The sequence below is a fragment of the Melitaea cinxia genome, chromosome Z (assembly GCF_905220565.1).
Source record: "Melitaea cinxia chromosome Z, ilMelCinx1.1, whole genome shotgun sequence".
In the NCBI taxonomy this organism is placed as follows: domain Eukaryota; kingdom Metazoa; phylum Arthropoda; class Insecta; order Lepidoptera; family Nymphalidae; genus Melitaea; species Melitaea cinxia.
This window is the reverse complement of record NC_059424.1, coordinates 18,140,475-18,167,197: the sequence shown is the minus strand read 5'-3', so window position 1 is coordinate 18,167,197 and position 26,723 is coordinate 18,140,475. Positions and strand designations below refer to the sequence as shown.

The 26,723-nt window shown below is 32.3% G+C and overlaps 1 protein-coding gene across 1 annotated transcript in view; it reads left to right on the top strand.

Moving 5' to 3' along the window:
• The window catches only part of LOC123668893 (glutamate receptor 1-like), a 124,183-nt gene that overhangs the window by 44,500 nt on the left and 52,960 nt on the right, over positions 1-26,723 (top strand). The window contains exons 3-4 of the mRNA XM_045602585.1: positions 10,461-10,588; positions 22,237-22,363. Of these exons, the coding sequence (XP_045458541.1) occupies positions 10,461-10,588; positions 22,237-22,363 (255 nt within the window). The remainder of the gene's footprint in view (positions 1-10,460; positions 10,589-22,236; positions 22,364-26,723) is intronic.

Here is a 26,723-nt window from a genome sequence, read left to right as displayed (position 1 = left end):
CGTTTCACTGCTACTACGCTTATACATGATAGCCTTCTAAATGTTATTTTCTGGTAGCAAAATGTCTCATACTAAATCCAATTTAAAGTTTTCTACTCAGTAAACGTTACAACCTTTAAGTCTGGCGATTCAAAGGCTACACAACATTTATTCATCAACTCCCATGGTGATATACTTGTCCTGCTTAAATATTCGTATATTCATTGAGCGTTATCGACGTCATTTAGTCGTTGAATAAGAATTTTTAAGAAATTAATTCGTTCTTTCTTTATGAATTTTAATCAAGTACTGTTTATGTAAGGAATTTAATCTTTTGTCAACTAAAAATTAGATTTCATTTGTAGCGAATTCAAATAGAACAGAAAGTTAACAATGCTACAGTTTGGAATCGAAAAAACAATACTCAACGCTCAGCGTCGATCTGCATGAGAATAGGACAAGGAAAAGTTTCTCATTTTCTGTTAGTTACCAGTGATATTATGTTCACAACACATAAACGGCTCGTTCACTCGCGTTCCAAGCTTCGAGTCATGAAGCTCACTATATCTTGTCTGATCTTCTTTGCTGAGGTAAATCTGTGTTCTTGTTCTACTAACTAGCTGAGCTATAAAGTATTTGAAGTCGTTTAGACTTAGACGTTTTATTTTGTGCACGTATAAAACAATGTCGCACATTAAAATGTTGTAGATATATTGTTACGTTTTATTTTTATTTCACTTAAAATATCTTATGCTTCCATGTCTTTTCTTAACTAATATATAATACAAAAGTAAATAAAACTAAAATAAAACAAATAGCTAACTTTTTGAACTATTATCTGCTTTTGTTTGTGTAGCATTGTATAAAATTGTATGACTGTGCCTATAATTAATGCAAATGTGTATGTAAATCAAGTTCATTAAAAAAATTGGTTAAGCTGTTCCGTTTATATGACGGTACAACAAGGCGGAAGCATAAAGGATATATACCGTATACCGTGACTGCATGTTACCGTAGCTCTGCGGTAATCCGCTGCACTTTTGTGCCCGTGTAATCTGAAATCGATAAGTGCTCTCCGAGGTGCGGTTTGCTCTTCATTCTCGTGCAAAAGTATTTGTCTGTCTCTATGGATATTGCGATTTTAATCCTTAAAATAACTTTTTTATATTATTCGAAACTCGAGCCGCAACTGTACCGATTACAGGCTTTTTCGTCTGAAGCCACTTGAAAAGGAAATTTAGGAATTTAGTACTGCTTAATGGATTAAATTTCAATCTACTTGAGTCTTAAGAAAAAATAATCTTAATAAGATTATATATTTTTTTTTTTTACAAAATAATAAATACTGTCTATTTAGAACGGCTTAAGCTTTTTCTGTGAAAGAGGCATTAGTAAAACAAAATAAGGCAATTAAATGTAATTTAAAGGGTTCTTAATAACCTAAACATACGAAGAAATAATATTATTTATAAATTTCTATTATATACACAAAATAATAATATTATTATGTAAGGTATGTTTAATAACCAGATTCATCATGTGAGCCTATGATATTCGCGAATACATTTCACCAAATTATATGCGAACTGTCGGACTGGATATATAAAGAGGCGCACGAAAGGATATACTCAAACTTTCATCTCAACTGCATACCTCGAAACTCGAAGACCATTTCGATATCTTGAATAAGTTACTCGAAATTGAAATAAGTCTGATGTAAATATGTATGTATCAGGAAAAAATAAATACAACAAAAAAAAAAGTGCACATATCAAACCATAATATTGAAACAGCAAACTCGGGATCTCGAAGTTGAGTAAACATTTGCTGAGTTCGTCGAAAAATAGATGTTCTTCTCTGTAATGAGGAAACTTCAGTAAATATATAACGCTTAACACGTTTCAGGGGGAATAATAAAAAAGTGAAAGATATTCATAAAAGGTTATGGTGAATACTTGTGTTTTATGATCTTGCATTTTTGTCTTTACGTACGAATAAAAACGATTTGCATGAATCTTCTAAATCCGATTTCTGTATTTGTGTGTTTTTTCGTCACGTATAGTTCTGAAACATTTTGCTTATAACATTTCGTCTAGAATAAGAAAAAATATAAATGATACATTTCGTTTCACGTACTTTTCACACATTATAGTATATTCTTTAATACTTAAAAAGGCTCATAAACTAAACAGCCCGTTAGTTTTTTATAATAATAATAATAATTGTTTATTTGCAAGAACATGGTGTTAAAGTTATTAATACAAGATTATCATTAGTATAGTCCAAACATGTTCTACTTTACCTACTGTGCAAATATTAAATATCAATGTACGATTTTATTTTTGTGTACCCACACATTAGGAATTCCAAACATTTTTGAATATCAATGTGGTTCAATACAATATATTTTTAACATTAACTGTAGATTATTTATCATTGAATTATTTATACATTATTAATAGATGATATAATTTCTTCTTAAAACTATATAATAATTATTGATATAATTGAAAAAACAATTTACGTCTTCAAGATAATATGAAGTAATCTTTAAAATGATTTTTTTAAGCCTTTTTAAAGCAATTAAATTGGTTTTTATATATTTTTAAAACTTTACATACAAAAAATAATTAAATAGAGTTTACTTCAAAACTATAATTACAATTGAATTTTATAATTGTGTGTTTCGTGACAGTCTCATCCATATGATATTTTTCCGTGACCTATTTTTTTATTTTTTGCGTTGTGTTTTCATTCAGATAGCGTTGATACGTGAAACACGACTCTTGCATCGCACTTATATAACTTGACAATGGGGCTAAAGCCCATTAAAAACGGCTCAATATTTTTAACGTTCCAACAGAAAGCGTAATAAAATGTTTGACCTATATTATTAATATTTGACAAAACATTCATTCGATTTTATATTAATTTTAAATCCATGCTTCCTATATTGAGCGATATAATTCTAGTACGCACGCATTACCAAAAAAAAACGATTTTTTTTTTGTACAACTAACGCTCTTATATTTACGAAAAATCTTCTATATTACTGTCAAATAGGCTGATGTTTGTCAAGTTGTACCCCTTTCTCAGTAATGAATTACTGGAAGTATTCAACAATATTTTACATGCTTTTGTGATTGTATTGAATTCGTAATTAATTTTCAGTACATTTTTCGTGAATACTGATTTGTCTAGACATATCTTTTTGAGCCCAAAACTTGTGGGTGTGTGTGTGTGTGTGTGTGTGCATGTGTGTTGTGTGTGTGTGTGCATGTGTGTTTGTGTGTGTGTGTGTATGTGTGTGTGTGTGTGTCAAACTATGTGTTATAATGCAACGTAGGTTGACGAGAAAATAGCCAAGTAAATAGGCATCACTAGAAATAGCTCGAAAAGAAATTGTTAGATCTCAATTAAATTTAAATGGGCCATATAACACGCACCTTTCGATTGAAATTTAAAATCATCGAAATCGGTCCACCATATCAAAAGTTCTTAAGTAATACATAATAAAATACAGTGGAATTGAGAACGTCCTCTTGAGATTCTCCTCTTTTTTGGAAGTCGGTTAAAAAGAGACTGTTTTACTCGACAAAATAAAATACTCAAATTAAATCTAACCCGCTTAGTTCACAAAAAGAATTGTTTGAATCCTTGTTTTTGCTCTACTGTAAAATAATGATTTTCGACTTGTAACACTCGTCACAGGAGTCATAGAAATATAGTCAATGTACCGGTATATATAACAAGGTTATAAAAGATTTTCAACGCTTATTACTTTCCGGAAAAAGTCATCTAATAAAGGCTCTAATAAAATAAGTACAAAAGTGTCAGCCCTTACATCACATTATTGGATAAAGGCCTTTGTCTTTCAAGGAGAAATAATAGTGACTTAAACCCTTGCGGTAATACACTACAAAAGAGTACAATGGTATACATATATTTCGTTGTATAAAGCATGGAAAATTTAGTTGAAAGACTTTTATAATATGCCAGTATTTTGTTTATTTATAGGAGTATTATTCGCCGACGATTGACTTGACAAACATTTGTATCGGCCATACAGATGTTTGCCGTGGTTTGGGTGTTTCAGTCTGTAATTCTTTACGATTCTTGAAGAAAAGCACCACTATACTACTAGAATACGCCTCCCATTTAGTACCCTGGTGAATGACGGCTTTCAGAACAGGTCGCCTCCGGCCTTTAATAGCTCAGCCGTAACTACGTCATTCTCCGCAGCCCTTCCGTTTTTAAGCTACTCGAGAGCCGTACTAATTTCGTGGACTTCGATATCCGGGATGTTCTCCGTAAAATGGCGTAACAATGGTGCACGTGGATCTTGGATGTCCCGAGTCTCAGACTTGCATGCGCTCGACGAGTACATCAGTCGATAAGACTTCTTGACATCTTTTAGGATCTGAGAGTGATAGCAAACGGTTCTGGCATCCGCTGTTTAGAGCTTTGAAAGAAGGCTACCCAATGGTCTTTAGAAAACTTTGGATCCCCTATTTTGCTCTGTAAGAGTTGCAATGTCCCTCGTATTTGAGTAGCAGAGGTCGTACAATTTTGCGTATCGTCTCGGAAAGAGTCTTTTGTTTAGGCAAAACTGCTAGAGCAGCGAGAATTTCGTTCTTCCGCCGCATCAGATCTAAGGCTTCGAGAGAAAGTTTGGACTTCGTTGACTTCGTTGGCCATTGGTCCCTTGCTGGCTCTAGCCTGTAATATCCCACTACTAGACATATCCCTCGTTCCCCATGTAGGAGAAGAGTCAGAGCTTAATCCACCACGCTGTTCCAATGCAGGTTCGCAGATTGAAATATCTAGTTAACGTTTATATTCTAGTAACAGGTGACAGTAACCATCTAAATAATAATTTCTAGTCGATTCCCGTTTGGGGCAACATCACATCATCACTTCAGCCTATGGCAGTCCACTGCTGGAATAGGCCTCGCCAAGTTCGCGCCAGACATCCCGGTTTTCCACAATCCTGATCCAGCCTACACCAACAATCTTACGTAGATCGTCGGTGCAACGGGCCGGAGGATGTCCCACACTGCGTTTGCCAAGACGCGGTCTCCACTCCAGGACCGTTTGGGCCAAATGTTTTTAGATTATTACAAAAAAAAAATGTTTTTTTTGTGCAGGTTAGTATATTTCTTGTGGATTTCTCCACCGTGCCTGAGAAAGCAAGTAAAAACTCTATAGATAGCTGGTAGTGAGGATTCAAAACAATGTCACAGACTTATGTTACTGATTATTCTATAGAAATTTCAGGGGCGCCGACTGAAGACTGAGTTCCGTTCGAAACCTAACAAGGTTCTAAGTCTGCCAGTCTAAGCATAAAGAGGGTAAACTATTACGCCGTTACATATTTATAAACACTTACCGTTTGGAGTATCAGAGGTGCCTTTGCTGGTTGGACGTGACCCGACTACCCGATGTAACCAAACCAGTTATATTTGCTTTTTTTATTATCGTATCCATATTTCAACAGGACTACCCTCAACAATATTTGGGAGCATCGTAGCACTAATGCGTGCGTGGCGGGAAAGATGATATGCTATTCAATATTCGTAGCGAAACTTACAAAGCCCGAGTGAATTGTTACTACGTAATACGAAATGAAAACGAATTTTAAGTGTTTATCCCCGTCGTGTCTCTTTTGATTCGGTTCGCGGTTTATTTTGATGAGTTTTTTTTTTTTATTAAATAGAATATAATTTATTATGAATATGAATATAATTTCGTGGGAAGTACTTAGAACACTTACATTTGAGGCTAATTTAAATTATCAAAGGAAATTCTACTCTATTAAATATAAGGTAGGTATATTCTTTTTTTATTAGGTATGTTTGTATACGCTCAACTATGCTTACAAAGGAATTCCACTTGAATTCATCAGAATTCCACTCGTTCAAGGTTATTTAATATGTAAAATGTATATTAACTTAGTAAGGAGTTTTTATATGTTTTATAAAATTAAGTAAAAAGAAAATATATACAAACATTGACGCATTGACGAAAACATTCTATTCAATTTTCTTTGCGTATATTTTTTTATTTATATTTTCCCTAAACGGACATGAAGAACTGATCTTATGAAAAACAAAGAGAAAGTTAATCTGGTATGAACTCCCTATACTTTGATTAAGGTGAAAATGTTCGCCATTTTATTTTAATACATTTTTTATTCTTAGAAAATGGTAGACATTGTCCGTTGATAAAGTATAAGGACTTTTTTGTCAGTTAAAGGAGTTAATACTATACAAATAAAAATTATGTAAATATTCAAGAGTAACCTACGTTATAGAATAAAATTCATTTTCAATAAGATGGTATATTCTCTGATGACTGTACAAGTGTTTCATTAAATGCAATAACGTATCACGCTAACTTACAACATCTTAATTATAAACAAAAATAACAAATAATGAAAAGAGATTCAAAATACAACGGTTATAGTCTGCGGTAGCCTGCAAAGCACGTCTTGCGCAACAAAACGTTCAATTACTACCACAAAGGTTTCTCCAAAACCTTCTCCAAGCATCTAATGTAAGCTGACCCACATAACCAAAGCATAAAAACTAAATTCACATCTTGAAAACTTCCTTCCATTTCTCGAGAGGAAGAAAATTAAAAGGAAAACCTAATTGTATACCTTTTGTTTAAATTCGAAGTGCTCTATTTTATTATTTCGACTACATTTAAATGAAGCGAAAATCTTTGCTACGATATAACTAAAATTTTGTTTCTCTAACGAGAAAACTGTGACATACTAATGTAAAGACAGAATGTTGTTACCAATATATCAAAGCATGTTATAATGATTCTTACTGTGATATTTATAGCGACTAATATATCATGAAAATAATAAATTTCGTCGTTTATCGTCTTGAGATTAAATGTTACCTACTATACACAAAAATTCACGTAACAAAATAGTAAATAAATAAAACAAAGAAAAATTGGTGTACGGACACACATAACAGAAATTTTTTTGCCGATTTTGTAACAATCCTCGATAATATGAACATTCATAAATCGTACGGGTCACATGATTGCTAAGCGCTTACCGTAGCTTATAGATAACTGCAACACAAAGTTAGTACAATAGCTTAAGAGTTGTGGTCACCTTAGTCACCACATTACCACAGAAACCTTAGTTTAACTGAGGTACGATCTCTTAAGCATAAACTACGTTTAAAGTTTGTCATGACAACTACATATTTGACTCCATGCAACATATATTAAAATTAAAAATATTACCATCGATCGTAAATGACAAGTTCTAACTTTATGCATAGGAAGCATTGAAATAATAAATGCAACGTGGTTCAGTATGTCACAGCCAACTGTTTGAAATAGACATTCAATTAAATGGCTAACTCATTTCGATGCACGACGCCTTTCAGCCAGCACCCAAATGTCGATTACCCGACTGGATGAACACAAAACAGAACAGCTTGACGATGCTCAGATGATCACTTGAGAGCAATTCGATTGAAATGACTACTTTTTTTACTTTTTGTCAAGATGCATCATTTACTGAAATAGACCGAAAATAGAACACCATTTTTATATACAAATCTGGAGAAAAGCAATTATTAATAGTAAAGTAATTTATTTTTAATCTTCGCTAGATACACACAAATATATAATATACTTAATAAATCCAATAAAATATTACTAATTTAACTTACTAAGTAAATATACCTACATCATCTTTGCGTGTCATTCACTTTTGTGTGTAAATATTGTGTTTTTCATAACAAGCTTCAATTAAATTGTCTTTTTAAAACTAGCAAGAGTGCGAAGAATATTCCACTTTGAATTGTCATGATTAGGTCATATTCGTATGAAAAAATTTGCGTAAATTAAGAGTTTTAAAAGAAATAATTCGAATCTATATAAATAAATAAAATTAGAGTGTCTTTTTGTAATATTAAAATAACCGCTTCTTACTAAATGCATATGGATGTAAACACGGCATATATTCCGAAATAACATTTTTTTCAATTTTTGTCTGCCTGTCTGTCTATCTGTCTATTTATTCCGGCTAATCTCTGAAACGGCTGAATCGATATCGACGGGACTTCCACTGGCGTTTAACTGATATAATTAGGAGTAACTTAAGCTATATATATACTTTCATAAGTATGTAATTATAAGCGGGTGGAGGATTACGCCCAGGCAGGGAGAACAAACGGCTGAGAGTTAGGGCTGTGGGCTGAGAAATTGGCAGACAATCGTAGCCAAGTCAAGTAATACCACCTTCTGTGAACCGTCATGGATCCCTAGTTGCCTCAGATGGTGAGTGAGGCTGACCGGAATCAAATCGTTGGTAGATATTGCTACAGGGATGATTTTAGCGAAACTAACACCCCATATGTCGACAATCTCGTGCGCCAGTTCAAGATTTTTACTTTTTTTCTGTTTAGTTATTCACGAGGTTCGACTCGGTCATCCACGCCCGTCAGTTGCTCGGCCTGGATACAAAGATATATGATCGTAATCGGTAATACTCCATGCAAACTCCGAGGGTGTCTCGAACTGCATTGTCAATCTTGTACAGCTCGAGCTCGGCTGAAAAGTTTCGACAGTATCGACTGACAAGCTGGCCAACGACAGAGTCAATGCGAATGAGCTCCTTTGTAACACGGCCGCTTCCACGACATTCGATTTGAGCTATTTATTAACACAATAAGCAAGATATATTCAACGTTAGCTAAGTTTATGATCATAACGTGAAATCACATACATCGGTTTGTAAATACTCAATACTAAAATGCAATAAAAATAATTTAAAAAACAAAAACTAAAAATGTAGGTTACATAACATCGACTCAAAAAAATATATATTGAAAGTTCCTTCATCAATTATATCATTTAGTTTTATACGAGCAAAACTTATCAATTTATCCGTGTTACAATTATTATTTAGACGTCATTTCTGTATAAGATCTGGGTTGTCTGGAAGAAATGGCTAATTAGCCATGAGTCCGCCCATTGTACTTCACTGTCTGTAACTATCTTTATGCTTTGTTTGTAATATATTTGTGGTGTACAATAAAGTATAAAATAAAATAAAATAAAATAAGATCCGGACCACGAACAAACAAAACTTGCCCGCAAGGCTTTTTGCGAAAGTTATATATAATTTACACTACATTTTTACTATCGTGGAACCTAAACGTAATTGGCTACAGATTGTATACTGGCTGATAATAACGTAAAACAATAATCTCGTAAATAAGAAGTATATATACGTTGTAATATAGACGTAGCTAAATATATTTCCCATAAGCACACGAAGACGCTACACAAATTTGGCGATTTCACTTAATGTAAGAGCTATTTTTGGAACGAAGTTTCTTTACGGCAGGCTTGACATTTGGCTGGGCGACCGAACTGAAAAAAATGTGATACTAAAACCGTAAGAAAAAAAATATAACGGAAGTGACGTAACATCAGTCACACGACTGTATAATATGACGTTTGTAAAAATAAAATATTTAGTAAACTTTTTTTAAATATTTATGTAATTTTATACTGTCGACAAAATAAATAAAGACATAATATGTTTTTTTTTTTATTTCACTTAATAGTTTGAATTATTATTATTATTATTATTTTGTTTGATTTATTTTATTTTACGGTATTTGTTATTTTCTAAAATACTAAATTTCCTAAATACTTTTATTATTTTTTTTACAACAAAATATTTAACTAATAATCGTCACTAGCGGTTTTTATTTCTGTCGTTATATTTGTTTAATGACTAGTCAAATGTTATCATTGCTTAATTACATTTTCAATCAACAACCGCTCTGGTGTATTAATGAGAGTAGTCGTCTAAAACACCGACGTTTTGCGGTTTCGATTCCCACTTGGGATGGATATTTGTATTTTTACAAATATGTCTCTTTAGTTTAGACGTCTGTTCCTTGTAGTCTCCTCATCGTGCCTTGGAGAACACGTTAAGCTATTTGTCCCGGTTGATACCTAATAGTAGGAACATATCCGCCAACCCAGAGTAGAGCAGCGTGATGGATTAAGCTCCGATCCTTCTCCTACATGGAGAGAGAGACCTATACCCAGCAGTGGGATATTACAGGCTGAATGCATATTCAACCAATATTTTAACAATTGAGTACTATGCTATATTGAATTTTTCAGTTATTCGTAGTACAGATTTATTACCACTATGTTGGTAAACAAGCTTTGGAGACATGCGACATCAGGAACATTGTTATCTCTTTGTTGCATCTATCTTGTCGCTGAACGAAAGATCTCTGGTTACCTTACAACAGGAACCCCGCTTGAAAGCAATATAATTTAATTGTAATCTTCTGTAACATTGAAGTACTACCCCAGTCGGAACTCTCCTGTCCTTACCTTAACAATTTATAGATTAAAAAAAAAACATAACTAGTTTTACTACATTGACAATTACATACATTTTTTTTTTCTTGTTCCAGTATGCAACCAGTTCTCTCGCGGCGTTATCTCTATGCTCGGAGCTGTCACACCGGACTCTTTCGATACCCTGCACTCTTATACTAACACATTCCAAGTACCATTTGTGACTCCGTGGTTCCCGGAAAAGGTGAGACATAGTATTAATATTATTAATTAAACCTATCAAAAGATTTATCAAGACATCATAGAAAAATCAAATCAGTACCGCTGAAACGTATAGGGAGAATGGACACAAATAAAATGCCTAGTAATAACTTTACATGAAAAACTTTCACAATATTTGATGTAATAGAGATTTTTTTACGTATATAATCTTACGAAACGTCTTAACACACATAGTTATATTTTAACCCATTAGGTCTTCCTTAGCCTATTCACGATACTTGCTAGAACACTGAAAACTGTAGAGAATCTGACCTACTTTTTAAGATTTTATACTAAAGCAAATTTTCAAAAAATTTGCTTGCATTTTCAATGAAGAAACCTATTCTTTTTTCTCGATTTAAACAGGGTAGAAGTAAAAAGTCAATAACCACTTAGTGATACCATAAATCTTCCAATGAAGCTTTTAGATTTCGAAAACATTTTTTTTTTTTCATTAAACGCCTTATATCTTATAAAAAATTATAGGATACAAAATAACAAACTAATACAGTAAATCTAAATATCAAATAATATTATTGAATTTACCAATTTGTAATAAAATAAATCAAAATTAAAAATACCTCTATTGAAATAAACTTCAAAGGCACCTTATAATCATCATTTTATAAATTAAAATTTCAATTATTTTTAAAAGTGGAGCTACCAGCGATTCTGAATGCAGGTTCTGCAGAGACAAATTGGCAGGAAACTCCGCAGTTACTCTTTTAAAATATATATATAGGTACAACACAATTTGGTCTTGGTTGATATCTTATTTGGTTGATATCTTACTTGAAATATAGCGTCACTAAGTCCTCACATCTTTATAGTTTATTTATCCTGCACCGAATAATAAACTTCAGTTATTAGTTACTTTTTAATACAAACTTTAAGCTTATTCTCTGACAATTTCAATATCATTTGTGGATTTTTTTTTAAACATGCGAATACCATAACCCAAAAGGAGACATTTACTTTGCGCAGTCGGATACTTGGTTAGTTACAATTTTGTTATTCCTTCTCGTGTTTATACTGCGAATATTACTATTTATATCAAAACACGATGATAGCAAAACAGAACGAAACCGGTCGAGGCAAATCATCTGCTCCAAATGCTACCCTGATGCTAACCACGATCCTCAGTCATGGGACCTACAAGGGAGAGATCAAAACAATTGATATTCTTATAGATATATTGCGATGCAATTGTAAATATTCATATACATATGTTATGAAAAACTTCCCGTAGTGTAAATCGAGATCCAATATCACAAATGCCGCGAATACCCCTTTTTGCAATAAAAATACAGTCTCAATATTTGTAGCATTACAGCGCAGTAACAGACCGTAACATATAACACGGTGAAAATAGCTAAAATATATTAAACTTATTTACTTTTTGAATTATCTACGCGTATTTACTTGACTATTTTTTCATCTACCTGCGTTGTATTAATGGTCGATGTATTTTAAGACGAAGCGTTGGCGCAACGGTCACAGCACTGATTTGTGGTTGTTGTGTTGGCGGTTTCAAGTTTGATCACCGCAAATGCATTCACAGACATTTATAATAGCCGCCTCCGTGCAACCTATTTCTACTCTTATAAATACCTTCAGAGAACCATTCACTATTTTTTATTTTATTTTTATATCTAAATAGTTCTACCCATCCAATTAATTATCCTTTGTCTAGTATATTCCACAAACCCAGTCAAAATATTCATATAATATCGTATCATACAGTTTAATCCAGAAATGGTTATATCAAATGATTAAATGCTTTTACGAAATACATTGCTTGATCCGTGATGTGTAAGCCTATTACCAGCACATGAACTGAGTTAATTTTAACATTCTAATATCTGAATAACATGTGAATAAAATCATTTGACGTTTTACGTCACACACTCGATTAGAGTCCCTACTAGCTGTGCTCGCGACTTCGTCCGCGTGCAAGAGTGACTTTACATGTTTAACGGGATTCTTTAAATTTGATATAATTTTTTTATTTATGAACCGATTGACATGAAACAAACACTAAATCAAATAAGCCGTTTCTGAGATTAGCGCGAACAAACGCAAAGACAAACAGACAAAAATTTTGACAATCATTGTTTTGGGTGCTATTTGCGTTGATAAAGGTCCCAATAATGTGCAAATTGTACATCTTTTCTCGTATATCTTAAATGTACAGACAATGACCCGTTACGTTTTTATTATATGAATGTATGATAAAGTATGTATTACAGCAGGACTCTTTTCACTACAATTGCGCGCCTTATATCCTGTGTATAAGTAGACATGGGCTTTAGTCTACGATTAAGTTCAACTGAAGATTAGTAGATGTACATAATATCTTCAAATTACTACAGAATACGTAGGTTTTTCGCTCTCGTGTAGTGTAGTGTATTTTGGGTTCTTCTTTATATATATTAATATTTGTTTCCGGGCTAGTTTGTTCTTGTGGCTCGTACTACCATCTGCCTCGGATAGCACGTTAAGCTGTCACTCCCGGTTGTTATCATAACACCTGTTAGCAGTCGTTGCTTATAGTAGGGAATATATCCGCTAGTCCGCTGTGAAACAGCTTAGTGGATGAAGCTCTGACCCTTCTTCTACATGAAGAAAGCAGCCTTCGCCTAGCAGTGAGGTGTTAAATCAATCAATCAACATATAAACATCATATAATTAATCAATCCACAGGTTTCCTCAAAAATTGTCATTGAGGTAGTACATTCACTTGTATTCACTAGCTTTAACTTGTACTGTATAACAACAGATATGAAAAATTCGAATTTTTAAAATTGAAACAGACAAATAAAGCGGGACCCATAGTGTGCAGTTTGGCAAAACCAATCAAACTTTTAGCTTTATCAATTCCTTTATCAATCATATTTAAAAAACGCCAATAATAAATAACGCCAAATTCTCAACGTTTCAATTCCAATTAAATTACTTTCAAAATAAACAAAATTGTATAAATATTGGTAAGCACTCTTTATAATTAAATTCTGATCACACAGACTTTCGATAATTATTTTGACATTTTGTTTATATATAACAAACCATTTCGCTAATGACGATCCTTATATAAAACCCCCAAATATTATTATGTACACGACAGTATAACCGATAAAGCTTTAGGTCGCTTCCTTATCGAGAATAACTAGAATTCTTTTTCAATTAAGAATTCCTAAGCTTCTAACAATAAAATATTCATCGTGCCGAAGATATATTATGGATATTAATATATATTTATTGTTTTTTCTTTTATTTCTTACTTATTTTCTGTTTCAGAAATTTAATCATTGGAAGTAGATATGTGTTTTAAAATGGTTTCGATTGTCATTAAGGATGGAAGGATTATCGTTGTGTCAAAAGGATTTTCAGCCTGCAAAAAGTAGTGTGTTTTAGTATTTTTAGTCAGTGAGGTTTTAACTGAACATTCCTGTTATAAATACTATTCAATGAAAGGCTCTCCTTTTTGCAATTACTGTTACAGGAACTACAAGAGTAATATCAACGGAATATTTTTGTCAACGCGTAATATTAGTTGGAATAAACATCGATAGCGCTTTTATTAATTTTTTATGACATTTACTATAAAAATCATAAAATTTTCTAAAAGAAATAGATATGCACAAGAAGAAAAGATGAAAATAATAACGCTCCCAAAAAATTTAAATTCGTTGGCGAGTCCAATTATACTTACAAAGTTAGAATAGAAAAATATTACAAAAAGCTTTTTCGTAAACATTATAGTCAGTCAGTCACTTCAGCCTGGACACTGATGGATAAAAAAAATAATATGATAAATATTGTAGAGGCATTTCAAAATCATATTACATCACGTACATGAAACGAGTGTTTATCGTATCAAACACGACACGCGGTTACATAATACCAGTTTCGTCACTTTAATTAATTTGACTGACCCCGTGTATGAGTGCATTATACGTTGTATTTCATCTCCTTTGACTATCAAACATATATGCAAGATAAGTTTTTATCTATTGAAAATACACTCAAATTACCTGATTTTTTCACTTAATGATAATAGTATGAACAAGCGTCAAAAATTTGAAATACGTTAACAGATAAAAAAGAGATCTACGTTCATTTTTAAACAATGCTTGCCTAAATTTTGTATTGAACCTCAAAGAGGCCGATATAAGAATACTGTGTTACAGACATAAAAGAATTTATTAATATACAAACTTATTTTAAATATAGCTTCTTCGGTGCGACAAAGCCAGCCCTGCGGTCACCAACCCGCCTACCAACCGTAGTGACTACGGGCAATACACATGAGTTCACGCCATTTTTGGCGCGAACTTGTGGAGGCCTATGTCCAGCAGTGGACTAAAATAGGCTGAAGTGATGACAAACTTCTCGAATTCAGTAATTTTCTGAGAAATTCAAGGGAACCTTTATTTTGACATAGTTCTTTTAAGCGTTACCTTGAGTAGTACTTAATAGAACTGTGTCAAAATAAAGATTACTTTCAGTAGTAGTCCAAATTATTATGACATTAGTATATAAGACCCGATGGTGCTACATCGGAACATTTTTATCATAAATAGCTATAATTGTTATATAACCTACTAATCTGAAAACAAAGACAAGTATAAAACACTTTTTCATTACTTTAAAAAAAATATCTCGGGTAGAGTAAATAATATTATATATTATGTATTAACATATATTTTACGATTAAATAAAACTATTTCTTATGATACGACTTGTTTTTATATAAACAAAAAGTTTCTCAAAACGCAAATTTAAAAGACTTCAAGCTTTCACCACAAGTAACTTAGTTATGTACTCTTTTGCATTTATTTATTTATTTATTTAATAAGGTTTGCTAGCAGTTGTTACATTTATGATACATTACAATGTTAATTTTATCATAGACTATATTTCTAAATGTACGACCTTAATAAAGCAAAAACGTCATGCAAAGTTATACTGTTAATGTAACAATAGAAGAGATCTTGATCAAACAGTAGCAATCAAAAATAATTATAATAATATAATAATAATAATTACAATTAAGACACAGTATCTACGTTAAGTAATGTCAAGTCAAAAGTTATATCAAAAATATAATATAAATGCATGATGAAAGAAGCTCCAGTAGTACGTGAAAACGTGAAAAAGACATGCAGTAGTTTGTTTATTTGATTGCACTAGTCTGATCTACTCCTCTGATTTTAATTTTAAAAAAAGTTTATGATATTTTTGTAGAGATAAATGCTAGTATAGACTATATTCATTTTAAATTAGTTAAGTATGAGAATACACAAGGTCGTAACGTATATAAAACATCAATCAAATCCGTTAACATTAAGGAATCTGACAATGATCTATACCTCCAAATAATAAACTAATAAATATTTATAAACCAATGATAGAAACATAAATATTAACTGAAATGTGCATAAATTACACTAACCGCAAATTAGTTTGGCCTTGCAATAGTATGAGACCGCAAACGGGCTGCACACGCCTTAAACTACCATTTATGAGACACCAGTGACCTACCCTCCGCAACTTCAAAACTATTACACTAATTTCAATGAAATAAACTGTAAAACTTTTTACGAATGTTGAGGTAACTAAAAATTATGTTTTTTTTTTAATCATACGTCAGAAGAATCTTTTATTTTACAATGCATGGTATTGTTCTAAAGGGGATTTAGTCCCTTGTATTTCAAAGGCGAAATATAGAATTTTAGTCTAACATTTTGCTGTACCAATTTTTGGTAGCTATACAGGACTCAGAATTATTCCACATCAATTAAAAATTTAATGTTGTTAGATAAGCTGTATGGCTATGGTATTAGAGAATATAGCCACACCCTATCTTGCCGTGGGTGTCGAAAGAGATGACTAAGGGATAACACAGTTCCACTACCACCTTGGAACTTATCAAGCCGACCGATGGCGGGATAACCATTCGACTGCTGGCTTTGGAATACACAGGCCGAAGATAGGCAGCAGCGTCTTCAGTGCGACAAAGTCAGCCTGGCGATCACCAAACCGCCTGCCCAGCGTGGTGACTTTGGGCAACACACATGAGTTGACGCCATTTTTGGCGCGAACTTGTTGAGGCCTATGTCCAACAGTGGACTGCAATAGGCTGAAATGATGATGATAATGATAATGATGAGATTAGAACCCTTTTATGTCATAATATGCGTGATCCCCATCTTAATTATCGAAAACGAATAAAGAAAGAGAACAAACTCGGATCAAGTCTTTCATTAAAACTTACTTAACGCCCTATTAATTTAATTAAAAGCTTTTGTCTTTTCTACTACAAATGTTGCTACAATACTTTTTTTCTATCAAATACAAAGGTAAAGGTATCAAATATTATAACTTAAAACGTTTGTAGTTCTAAGAATCTAGGTGCTCGATTGCGGAAGGAAGGAAGCTGTTAGTCTAAAGTCGATCCCGGTAATTGAACTGTCTATAATAGAAATCGACTAGCTGAATCAATTTCGTTAAAATTTTTATATAACTTTGAACAATCGTAATGGATTGAATTCGTTTTACATTTTTAAACGATATTTTTGGTCTTGTAGTTAAAAAAGCCCCGTTAATGTCGTTAGCGATATACTTGTAATTGCAGTTCAAATATTTGTTTCTGATCTAAATGTATTGTCTTAAATACCAGAGAATAATAGTTACTCTCGGTAGAATACAACCTTGAATTATCACAAACTATGTTTGTCTATGCAATAAAATGACAAAATCAAACTGACCGATATTGGTACATTTTTGCTTAACAATAGTTTACTATAACTCCACATTGGCCATTAATTTCCTGCCAAAAACTGCTGCATATTGAGGAGAAAGATTGAAATGCAACTGACGACATTATTCCTACTACGATCATACATAGTACATACTTAAATACATTTTTTTTATGCTGAATGAATTCAACCAATTTGTATTTAAACTTAATTAATATAATTTATATATTACACAAAGATTATATAATATAGATAAATTGTAATTAGAGTCGTTGCTTCATTTTTGCACCCCGGGAATTGTAAATTTCAACATAAAACTTTTTTTCCAACGTAATCTCCGCATCAGGTAAAAACGAAACAAAATACACATTATATATAATTGTAGGTACAGTGAAAGTGGTTTGCCTTTGAAGAGAGAAAAAAGCCGTCCCATCCTGGAGAGTGCCTCATCAAGGAAATTGTCACTTTGCGGCGAGGCGCTAAAAATCATTATATGCAATTCTAACCTTTATGGAGCAATATTTCGTACGGAAATAAGACATTTTTCACTTAAATTTTCCTTGCAAATGCTCTGAGAGAAACTCGCTCTTTGATTGCCTATCATCAAACAATTTTCATACGAACGTGAAATGTATAGCTTCATATTTTAAGGGCTCAAGTTCTTGGAAAGAACCTAAACGACTTATGTGTGAAGTTAAAATATATTCTTTATTTATCATAATTTAATTATTATAACCATAGTTACAAATAATGCTTAAGCAAATTTACGTTAAGTATAAGACATTTATTTCAATAAATTGTACATAAATGAGAAATATTTTACTCGATTTTTAATCATTAAATCAAAATCAAAATCAAAATAAAAATGAAAAATGACTTATTCAATTGGACTTCAAAAGCACTTATTAATCGTGACTTTACAAGTTAAAATTATTAAATATAATTATATAAATTTAAAGCTGTGCTCGCAACTTGGTCCGCGTGGATTTAACCGCGAACTTAACAAAAAGGTTTATTGTTTAGTTCGCAGAGTTATAAAATAAATAAATTACGAAAATAAAAGTAGCTTAAGTTATTCCTTACTATATCAGCTAGCTGTCAGTGAAAGTCCCGTAAAATCTGTGCAGCCATCTCAGAGATTAGCCGGAACAAACAGATAGACAGACAGCCTAAAATTGTAAAAAAAATGTTATTTTGGTATATGTATCCGTGTATACATCTATATGCATTTAGTAAAAAGTGGTTATTTAATAATACAAACAGACACTCCAATTTTATTTATTTGTATAGATTTTTTAATTATAGTTAGCAGTGAAGATACCACATATTAGGAATGTAGATAAAATAAACATATAATTTCAATGTATAATTAAGCATAGTTTCCATCTACTTAGCTTATATAGACACTGAAATAATGAATACACCTGAATTTAAACAAGGACTGCGGTATTTTTGTTTACGCAAGGTTCCAGTATTTTACTATCAAAGATACAGCTTTGTATTAAGTTTTACTAATTATGAAGAATAAACGTGTAACTTACAATATCTAAATATTTACAAATTTTCATCTGTCTAACTGTACGTCCTAAATATATACTTGGAATTAATTTAATAAATAACCTACTAAATAAAGTATTATTTTTAAACTGTGTTTTTGTATTGCGTAATACAAAGTCATAATATAAAGTTGTAAACAATTTGTTGATATCATGCCTCTGCTAGAATTAAAGAATAGTCGAGAATAAGGCTCAATATTATATAAATTTATATATTACGTAGAATTATCTAATACTATTAAATGAGCAATATTCTTGTACCTATATAAAGAAAATTATGTGGTGTCATTGGACACCAGGTAGGAACGAAGTTCCTTCGGATAGTATAGAAGCAACACAATTTGAAAAAAAATGTTGAATTTTATATATATTTTCTAGTTCTTGATTTTTTTTTTAATTTTGTTGGTTTGTTTTTAATTAAGTACATAAAAGTGTTTAGGAAATTTAGTATTATAGAAAATAACAAATACCATAAAATAAAATAAATCAAACAAAATAATAATATTAATAATTCAAACTATTAAGTGAAATAAAAAAAAATATGTGTCTTTATTTATTTTTGTCGACAGTATAAAATTACATAAATAAATAATTTAAAAAAGTTTACTAATAATATTAAAGTTTTACAAACGTCATATTATACAGTCGTGTGACTGATATTACGTCACTTCCGTTATATATTTTTCTTATGGTTTTAGTATCACATTTTTTCAGTTCGGTCGCCCAGCCAAATGTCAAGCCTGCCGAACTTCGTTCCAATAATCTGAATCTCAGAAACGGCTCCAACATACATTACAGCCTATACAGTCCACTGCTGGACATAGGCCTCCACAAGTTTACGCCAAAAATAACGTGAACTCATGTGTTTTGCCATAGTCACCACGCTGGGCAGGCGGGTTGGTGACCGCAGTACTGGCTTTGTCGCACCGAAGACGCTGCTGCCCGTCTTCGGCCTGTGTATTTCAAAGCCAGCAGTTGGATGGTTATCCCGCCATCGGTCGGCTTCTTAAGTTCCAAGGTGGTTGTGGAACCTTGTTATCCCTTAGTCGCCTCTTACGACACCCACGGGAAGAGAAGGGGTGGCTAAATTCTTTAGTGCCGTAGCCACACAGCACCAACGGCTCCAACGATTTTCATGAAATTTAGTATGCAGAGGATTTCGAGGGCAATAAATCGATATAGCTAGGATTCATTTTTAGAATATGTCGTTTTATCCCTGTTTTTTTAGGCAATGAAAAAATGGCTATAATATCGTTAGAGTACGGAGGTAAATTTCGTAACTGTTAATAAAATTGTAATAGCTCAGGTGAGAAATTGGCCGGTCGGGATCGACCGAGAAGACCACGGTTCAAATCCCTATGTTTCCAGATCTATTATTTTTTTTTCCTTTTTTATTCTAATTTCACTCATGATTTTTTATTTAAATAACCAGTTCGTATTTTTTATTATTATGTCAAAATGTAATAAATTAAAAGTCGTATCTCAAAAATCTTGGGAAATTATACTTATTTATACATACTTATCCTTGTATCATCGATGTATCTCAGAGTGACTATCGCAGGGTCTAATTACGCCAAGGCGACCTCCGCCTACACTCCGGTTAAATTTATGCACCGGATTTTCGAGGACCACGTGGCCTTTCTGATATTGATATTAAATGAAATAAATTTTGGATTTTACGCTTATAACTTTGACTCACGGCTGCAAGGCGAAGCTTAATAAGTTGTTTGAGATATTTAAAAGGTAAAGGGTTAGCGTTGTTTAGCCTTCGAAAATTACATTTTTTTAGAATTTAAGATGTTTTAATTATACACAGAATTTGATATCCTTTGTAAGCAAAGAATAAATTGAATTCTTACAGTAAAAATAGCCTTTTAGAAATCAGAATACTGACACAACAAGTTATAAGATATACAGTATTGAAACAATACCAGATAAGAAGAACTAGACAATGACCTCGTATGACCCTACACTTCACAGTTTATTCCAGAATATCCCAAAAAATTACGAATCGATCTCTCGTTCTTTACTACTAAAAAAGAAAAAATCTTTACACGATGGCTATAAAATAATTTAACATAAATAGAACAATTAAAAACGAGTAACAAATATCAAAAGACAAAATAAAAAATAATTTTAACATAAATAGAACAATTGAAAACGAGTAACAAATATCAAAAGACAAAACAAAATATATTTATACAAACCTGACAAATAAAATTGTACAAAATAGAAACAAACGCTTGGAGGTGAGACTATTTAAAAGTCTTTTGGCGTAAAAAGACTTTTATTTATACACTTTTTTAAATATGACGTGCGAACCTAGATATTATTCGAATTCAAAGTGTCAAAAATGTTACAAAGAGTATTGAGTAAGCTAAAAACAGATCGAAGTACAATTGTACGGTAAACGTAAATATTGCTTAATCAAACTTGAAAAACACGATATTAACATACAAATATCATTCCAGCTCATTTAACGTTTGTCAACACGTCTATCATATAAAATTCAACGTACTTTTTTAATATTTTCTTAGAAAGTAACAAAACGTTTCAATCCATTCTACTCAAAGAGAATACCTTAAAATTGGTCCCACGTTATAATATTAAGTTCGTTAGCGAATTTCGGAATTATCTAGAATCTATTCGAAAGATATTATTAAATTAAGTAGTAACTGCTTTTGTCTGCGACTTGGTTCGCATGGAATCTCGTCTCGCCTAACACTTTTATAAAATTTCTTCTTTGATATTTTAGAAAGTGCAGATTTGTACTATATTCGCTTCTATTTCAATATCAATAAGAGTCATATGCGCATCTAATGCGATTCAGTATAGGGAAAATCGTTCCTCTTTTATTATACCGTTTGCTATAATAGCCCGTACTTCTGTATTATTTCACAACAAGCATAGAATTATTTGTCTTTTTATTTTATATAATGATTTATTTAATGTTCAATTGAATTCAATTTTTCTTTGCTTTGTAGTTATGAAAATAACCGATAACGGCGAGAAATAAAATTCATATCTAAATAAAACATACTATAAACTCACTTTATTATTATTACTTAACTGCCCTTGCACTATTCGTGATAGAAAGGACTTTTTTTTTTGTTTAAAAAGTGCAAAATAACGATTGACGAAATAGTTTAACATTGTAAATATGTTTTTTATAAAAAAAAATTGTAATCTTCGGAGATACTATCGAAACAAGAACCTAATATAATTTAATTATTTTCAGTTAGGCCAGAATTCAATTTACAATATAGTTAAAACAGATTTAATTCTGTCCTTACTTAAAGAATGATAAATTTCAGGTGATACCTCCGTCTGGACTTATCGACTACGCAATCAGCCTTCGCCCCGAATACCACAAGGCTGTTATCGACACTGTCACTTACTACGGTTGGAAGAGCATTATTTACATCTACGATTCTTATGATGGTAAGTTTTAGAGCAATTTACTTAATTTGTGTTTTAAAAATAATTTTGAAAGAAGACTAATGTGGCTTAGGACAGAAGAGAAAATAATGAGTTAGCGAGAATGAAATTGTAAGACATGCTTCTACAACAGAAAAAAACATACTAGCCTTAGTAAATAATATAATAGTATACAGGCGTTTGCCGTGGTCTGGGTGTTTGTGCAGTCCTAGTGGGTCTCCCCACCGTGCCTCGGAGAGCACGTTAAGCCGTCGGTCCCGGTTGTTATCATGTACACCTGATAGCGATCGTTACTCATAGTAGGGAATATATACGCCAACCCGCATTGGAGCAGCGTGGTGGATTAAGCTCTGATCCTTCTCCTACGTGGGAAAAGAGGCCTATGCCCAGTAGTGGAATATTACAGGCTGAGGCGTTTAGTAAATAAATTAAAATAACGCAAAATTAATATATTTTTTACGCAAAATTAATAATATTACGCATACGAAATCTTGGGTAAGATAGTTTGACTACAGCTTTTCTGCTGTGGCTTTATTATTTAAATATGCCAATTTATGAATAGTGCATCAATTTTACTTTCGTAAAAAAAAAATGTTTTAATGATGATTTTGTTATGTACCTGCCCCGACAGACTTCGTTCTATTAAAAGTTAATTGTGATTTTTTTTATTTAATTTTTTTTTAAGTAATTAAACCTTCCGTGGCCCTTAAGGAACATACAAAAAAATAAAATACCCGAATTGGTCGAGCCATTTTCGAGTTATGCGCTTAGTAACATTCATTTTTATTTATATAGAAGAAGATAATTATATTAATTATATTTTTATACAATCACTACAGTTGTACATGTAACTTTTAAATAAATTTAAATTCAGTTTGTTTAACGCTGAAATGCTCACAATCTGCATTCATTTAGAATTACATAATTAGTTTAAATTGAAAAGACTTAAACTTTCCTTACAATTTCAGTGGACTTCTCAAACACACTCGGAACGTAGATTATATTACGAATGGAAAAAAAACTGTGTTGGAAGATTCACTTTTGTTTGTACACTTTTCTTTTACTATCAAGATACGATTTCCTTTTTAAAAAACGTTTAAAATAATTTCGTAAATCAATAATTTCGAGAAAAATTAACTATCATTTTTATTCACTTCAACCTATCACTTCAACCTATCGCAGTCCACTGCTGAACATAGGCTTCCACAAGTTCGTGTCAAAAATGGAGTGAACGTATTCCCCATAGTTCACCACGCTGGGCAGACGGGTTGTAGGGCTGGTTTTGTCGCAACGAAGACGCTGATGCCCGTCTTCGGTCCGTGTATTTTAAAATTTACAGCAGGAATTGGATGATTATCCCGCCATCTGCATCGGTCGGTTTTTAAGTTACAAGGTGGTAGTGGAACTGTGTTGTCCCTTAGTCGCCTCTTACGACACACACGTGAAGAGAGGGGGTGGCTATATTATTAATGCCGTAACCACACAGCATATTATTATTCATTTTTCTATACATTGTGAATTGTACTTAAATCAAACATGTGCTAAATATATCCAGAGATGGCCTGACTGAGAAGTGGGGACAAAAGTTATCTTGACCTCGACTATCGGATGTTTGATTCGCGCTCGTAACGAATTGATAATATAAACAAATATATTCCGTGACTTCTATTTCCCTCATAAAGAGTCTAACATTATTTTTTAACACTTTTTATTTATTAAAAAAATTTTGCCAAATATCCCAAATATCGAATATTTACATACTAGCTTAGTTCAGTTTATTTAAGATAGTGCTGTATGTAATGTCCATTTAATATTTTATTGCATTTCATTAGAGTAAAATTAATAATAGTAGCACATTTTTACGTGCTTGGGATATAAAAAAAATACGATTGATAAACAATAATTACACAATACAAAGGTAATATTGTCGGTAAGTAGCAATCTTATCACTAATTAGTTATCTTCTCCAGACAATTCTCCGAATTATTTACTAAGTGAACTTATAATAATAAGTTTAGTTACGTACTTAAGTTCAGATAATTTATTATAAGCACATCTATAAGATGTTCTGATTCCTACATCAGAAAAGAACATAATACTACCAACAGTGCAAGTCTACTTCTCAGACGCATTGATACAAACATCAGAGCATCGTAGTATTTACTATGTAGTACAAGGACGTCTCGATTCCGTAAAACGAAACGAAACAGAAGCAATAATAACGTTGATCATAAAATGAAAACAAGCATAAAAGACTGCGTCTTATAACAGACCGCATTACGAGTGAAAGGTTATAAAAACGAAGAAGACTCTAAAAGAAAGTGCAGATATCATAACACAGATGTCATTGTGTGTTTTATACCTATGTATATAAAAGTAAATATATTTTATTTTTAATATCGGTACAGACTTAGTTTAAAACATTAGAACGGGACAATATAATGCGACACATAATATTAACTTTGCTCATCATTAGTGATATATTAGAAAAGCTTTTGATCTTCTAAAAGCATATTAGTCGGTTTGTGTTTTTTTTATGTACATTTATATGAAAATATATATTTTTTTATTTTGATAACAGTATAGACTTTGTTTAAATCATTAGAAGAGGACTATAGTACAAAATCATCTTTTTCTTATGTAACTAGGTCGGTAAACAAGCGTGCGGCTCATCTGATGGTAAGCGATTACCGTAGCTTATAGACGTCTGCAACACCAGAAGCATCCCCTCTTGCTCACCAACAAGAACACAACACTGCTTGAAAATAGTGTTATTTAGCTGTAATCTTCTGTAAGGTCGAGGTACTACCCCAGTCGGGCTGCTCCATATTTTGAGCAGGAAATTTCCTGCTGCGCCCTACCTCAATCAAATAATTTTAAAGGTTTTAATGAATCTCCTTGATTTCTAATTGTTATATACATGTAACATTTGCTTAGCATTTGTGGTCTATCAAAAAAGTCTTTGAGTCAGTGAAATTTATGTTTTATATAAGTCGATACGTGACATCAAATCGACATTTGGAAGTTCATTCAAAGTTCTAACTTTTGTGAAACATCAAAAGGCTGTTCAAATTCTAGATCAACCTCAGAATAATATAGATCATCCAACAGTAGCAAGGCTTATGATACGAAAATGTTTTGCCTCTAACATCCCCCTGCTGAGCATGGCTCTCTTTTTCCATGTAGGAGAAAGATTGGAGCTTAATCCACCACGCTGCTACACTGCGGGCTGGCGGATATGTTCCCTACTATAAGTAATGGTCGCTATTAGGTATTTATAATACAAACGGGACCGATAGCTTAAAGTTCTCTTGATGGCACGGTGAGGAGATCTACAAGGAGAAACATCAAAACCGGAAACAAATATTTATACAAATACAAATATCCATCCCAAGCGGAAATCGAATCCGCAACTCAGTGTTTTAGGCGACTAAACTCACCACTACACCAGAGCGGTTAAAAGTAAGAATACCTCATTATACAAGTAACGTAATGACAGGAACAGATGCCTAGATGTTTTTCCTCACAGTTTTTCTCAGTACTTTTACTTTGGAAGTGTTAGTTCCCGAGCCTAATATTTCGCGAGACCAAAATAATTTCACTGGATTGTTTTCCGAGAATATTACTACAAAAGCTTCTTTCGTATGTTTTAAGAAGAATCCGTTATGATGTACAATTTTTGTATATTAATTAACAACTAGGTAAATCTAATATATAAAATTCTCGTGTCGCGGTGTTTGTAGGTAAACTCCTCCGAAACGGCTTGACCGATTTTCATGAAATTTTGTGTGCATATTGGGTAGGTCTGAGAATCCGCCAACATCTAATTTTCATCCCCCTAAATGTTAAGGGTAGTCCACCCTTAAATATTTTTTTAGAAAAATTATTTATTTTTTATTTTATTATGATTTGGCGTTGAAAAATACATAGAACCCTAAATTTTCACCCTTCTACCACCAACCTCTATTTTTAAATAGCGTTTAGCGGCAAGACGTTTGCCGAGTCAGCTAGTATATTATAAATAATGACATAAAACTACTAAAAATAAAATTATTACCACTTAATTAAAGAATTAAAGTAAAATTTATAAAAGATTTAAGGTTAGTGTATCAGGTTTCTGATGTATGTTACGTATAAAGGAACTCTGACACTATGTTACGTGATAGAATTATAGCAGAGACTTTAATAAAATAGTTTAATTTGCAACACAAACTGCCCGAGCTTGTATACGTCATACTGTTTAACAAAGGCTCTTTATTATTAGCTGGTAATTGTCAGCCTTATATCTTTCATGTTTTATGCTGAGCACAACGAAGTACTATACATTTATTAATGTAATGTTCTACAATCAATATAAATACAA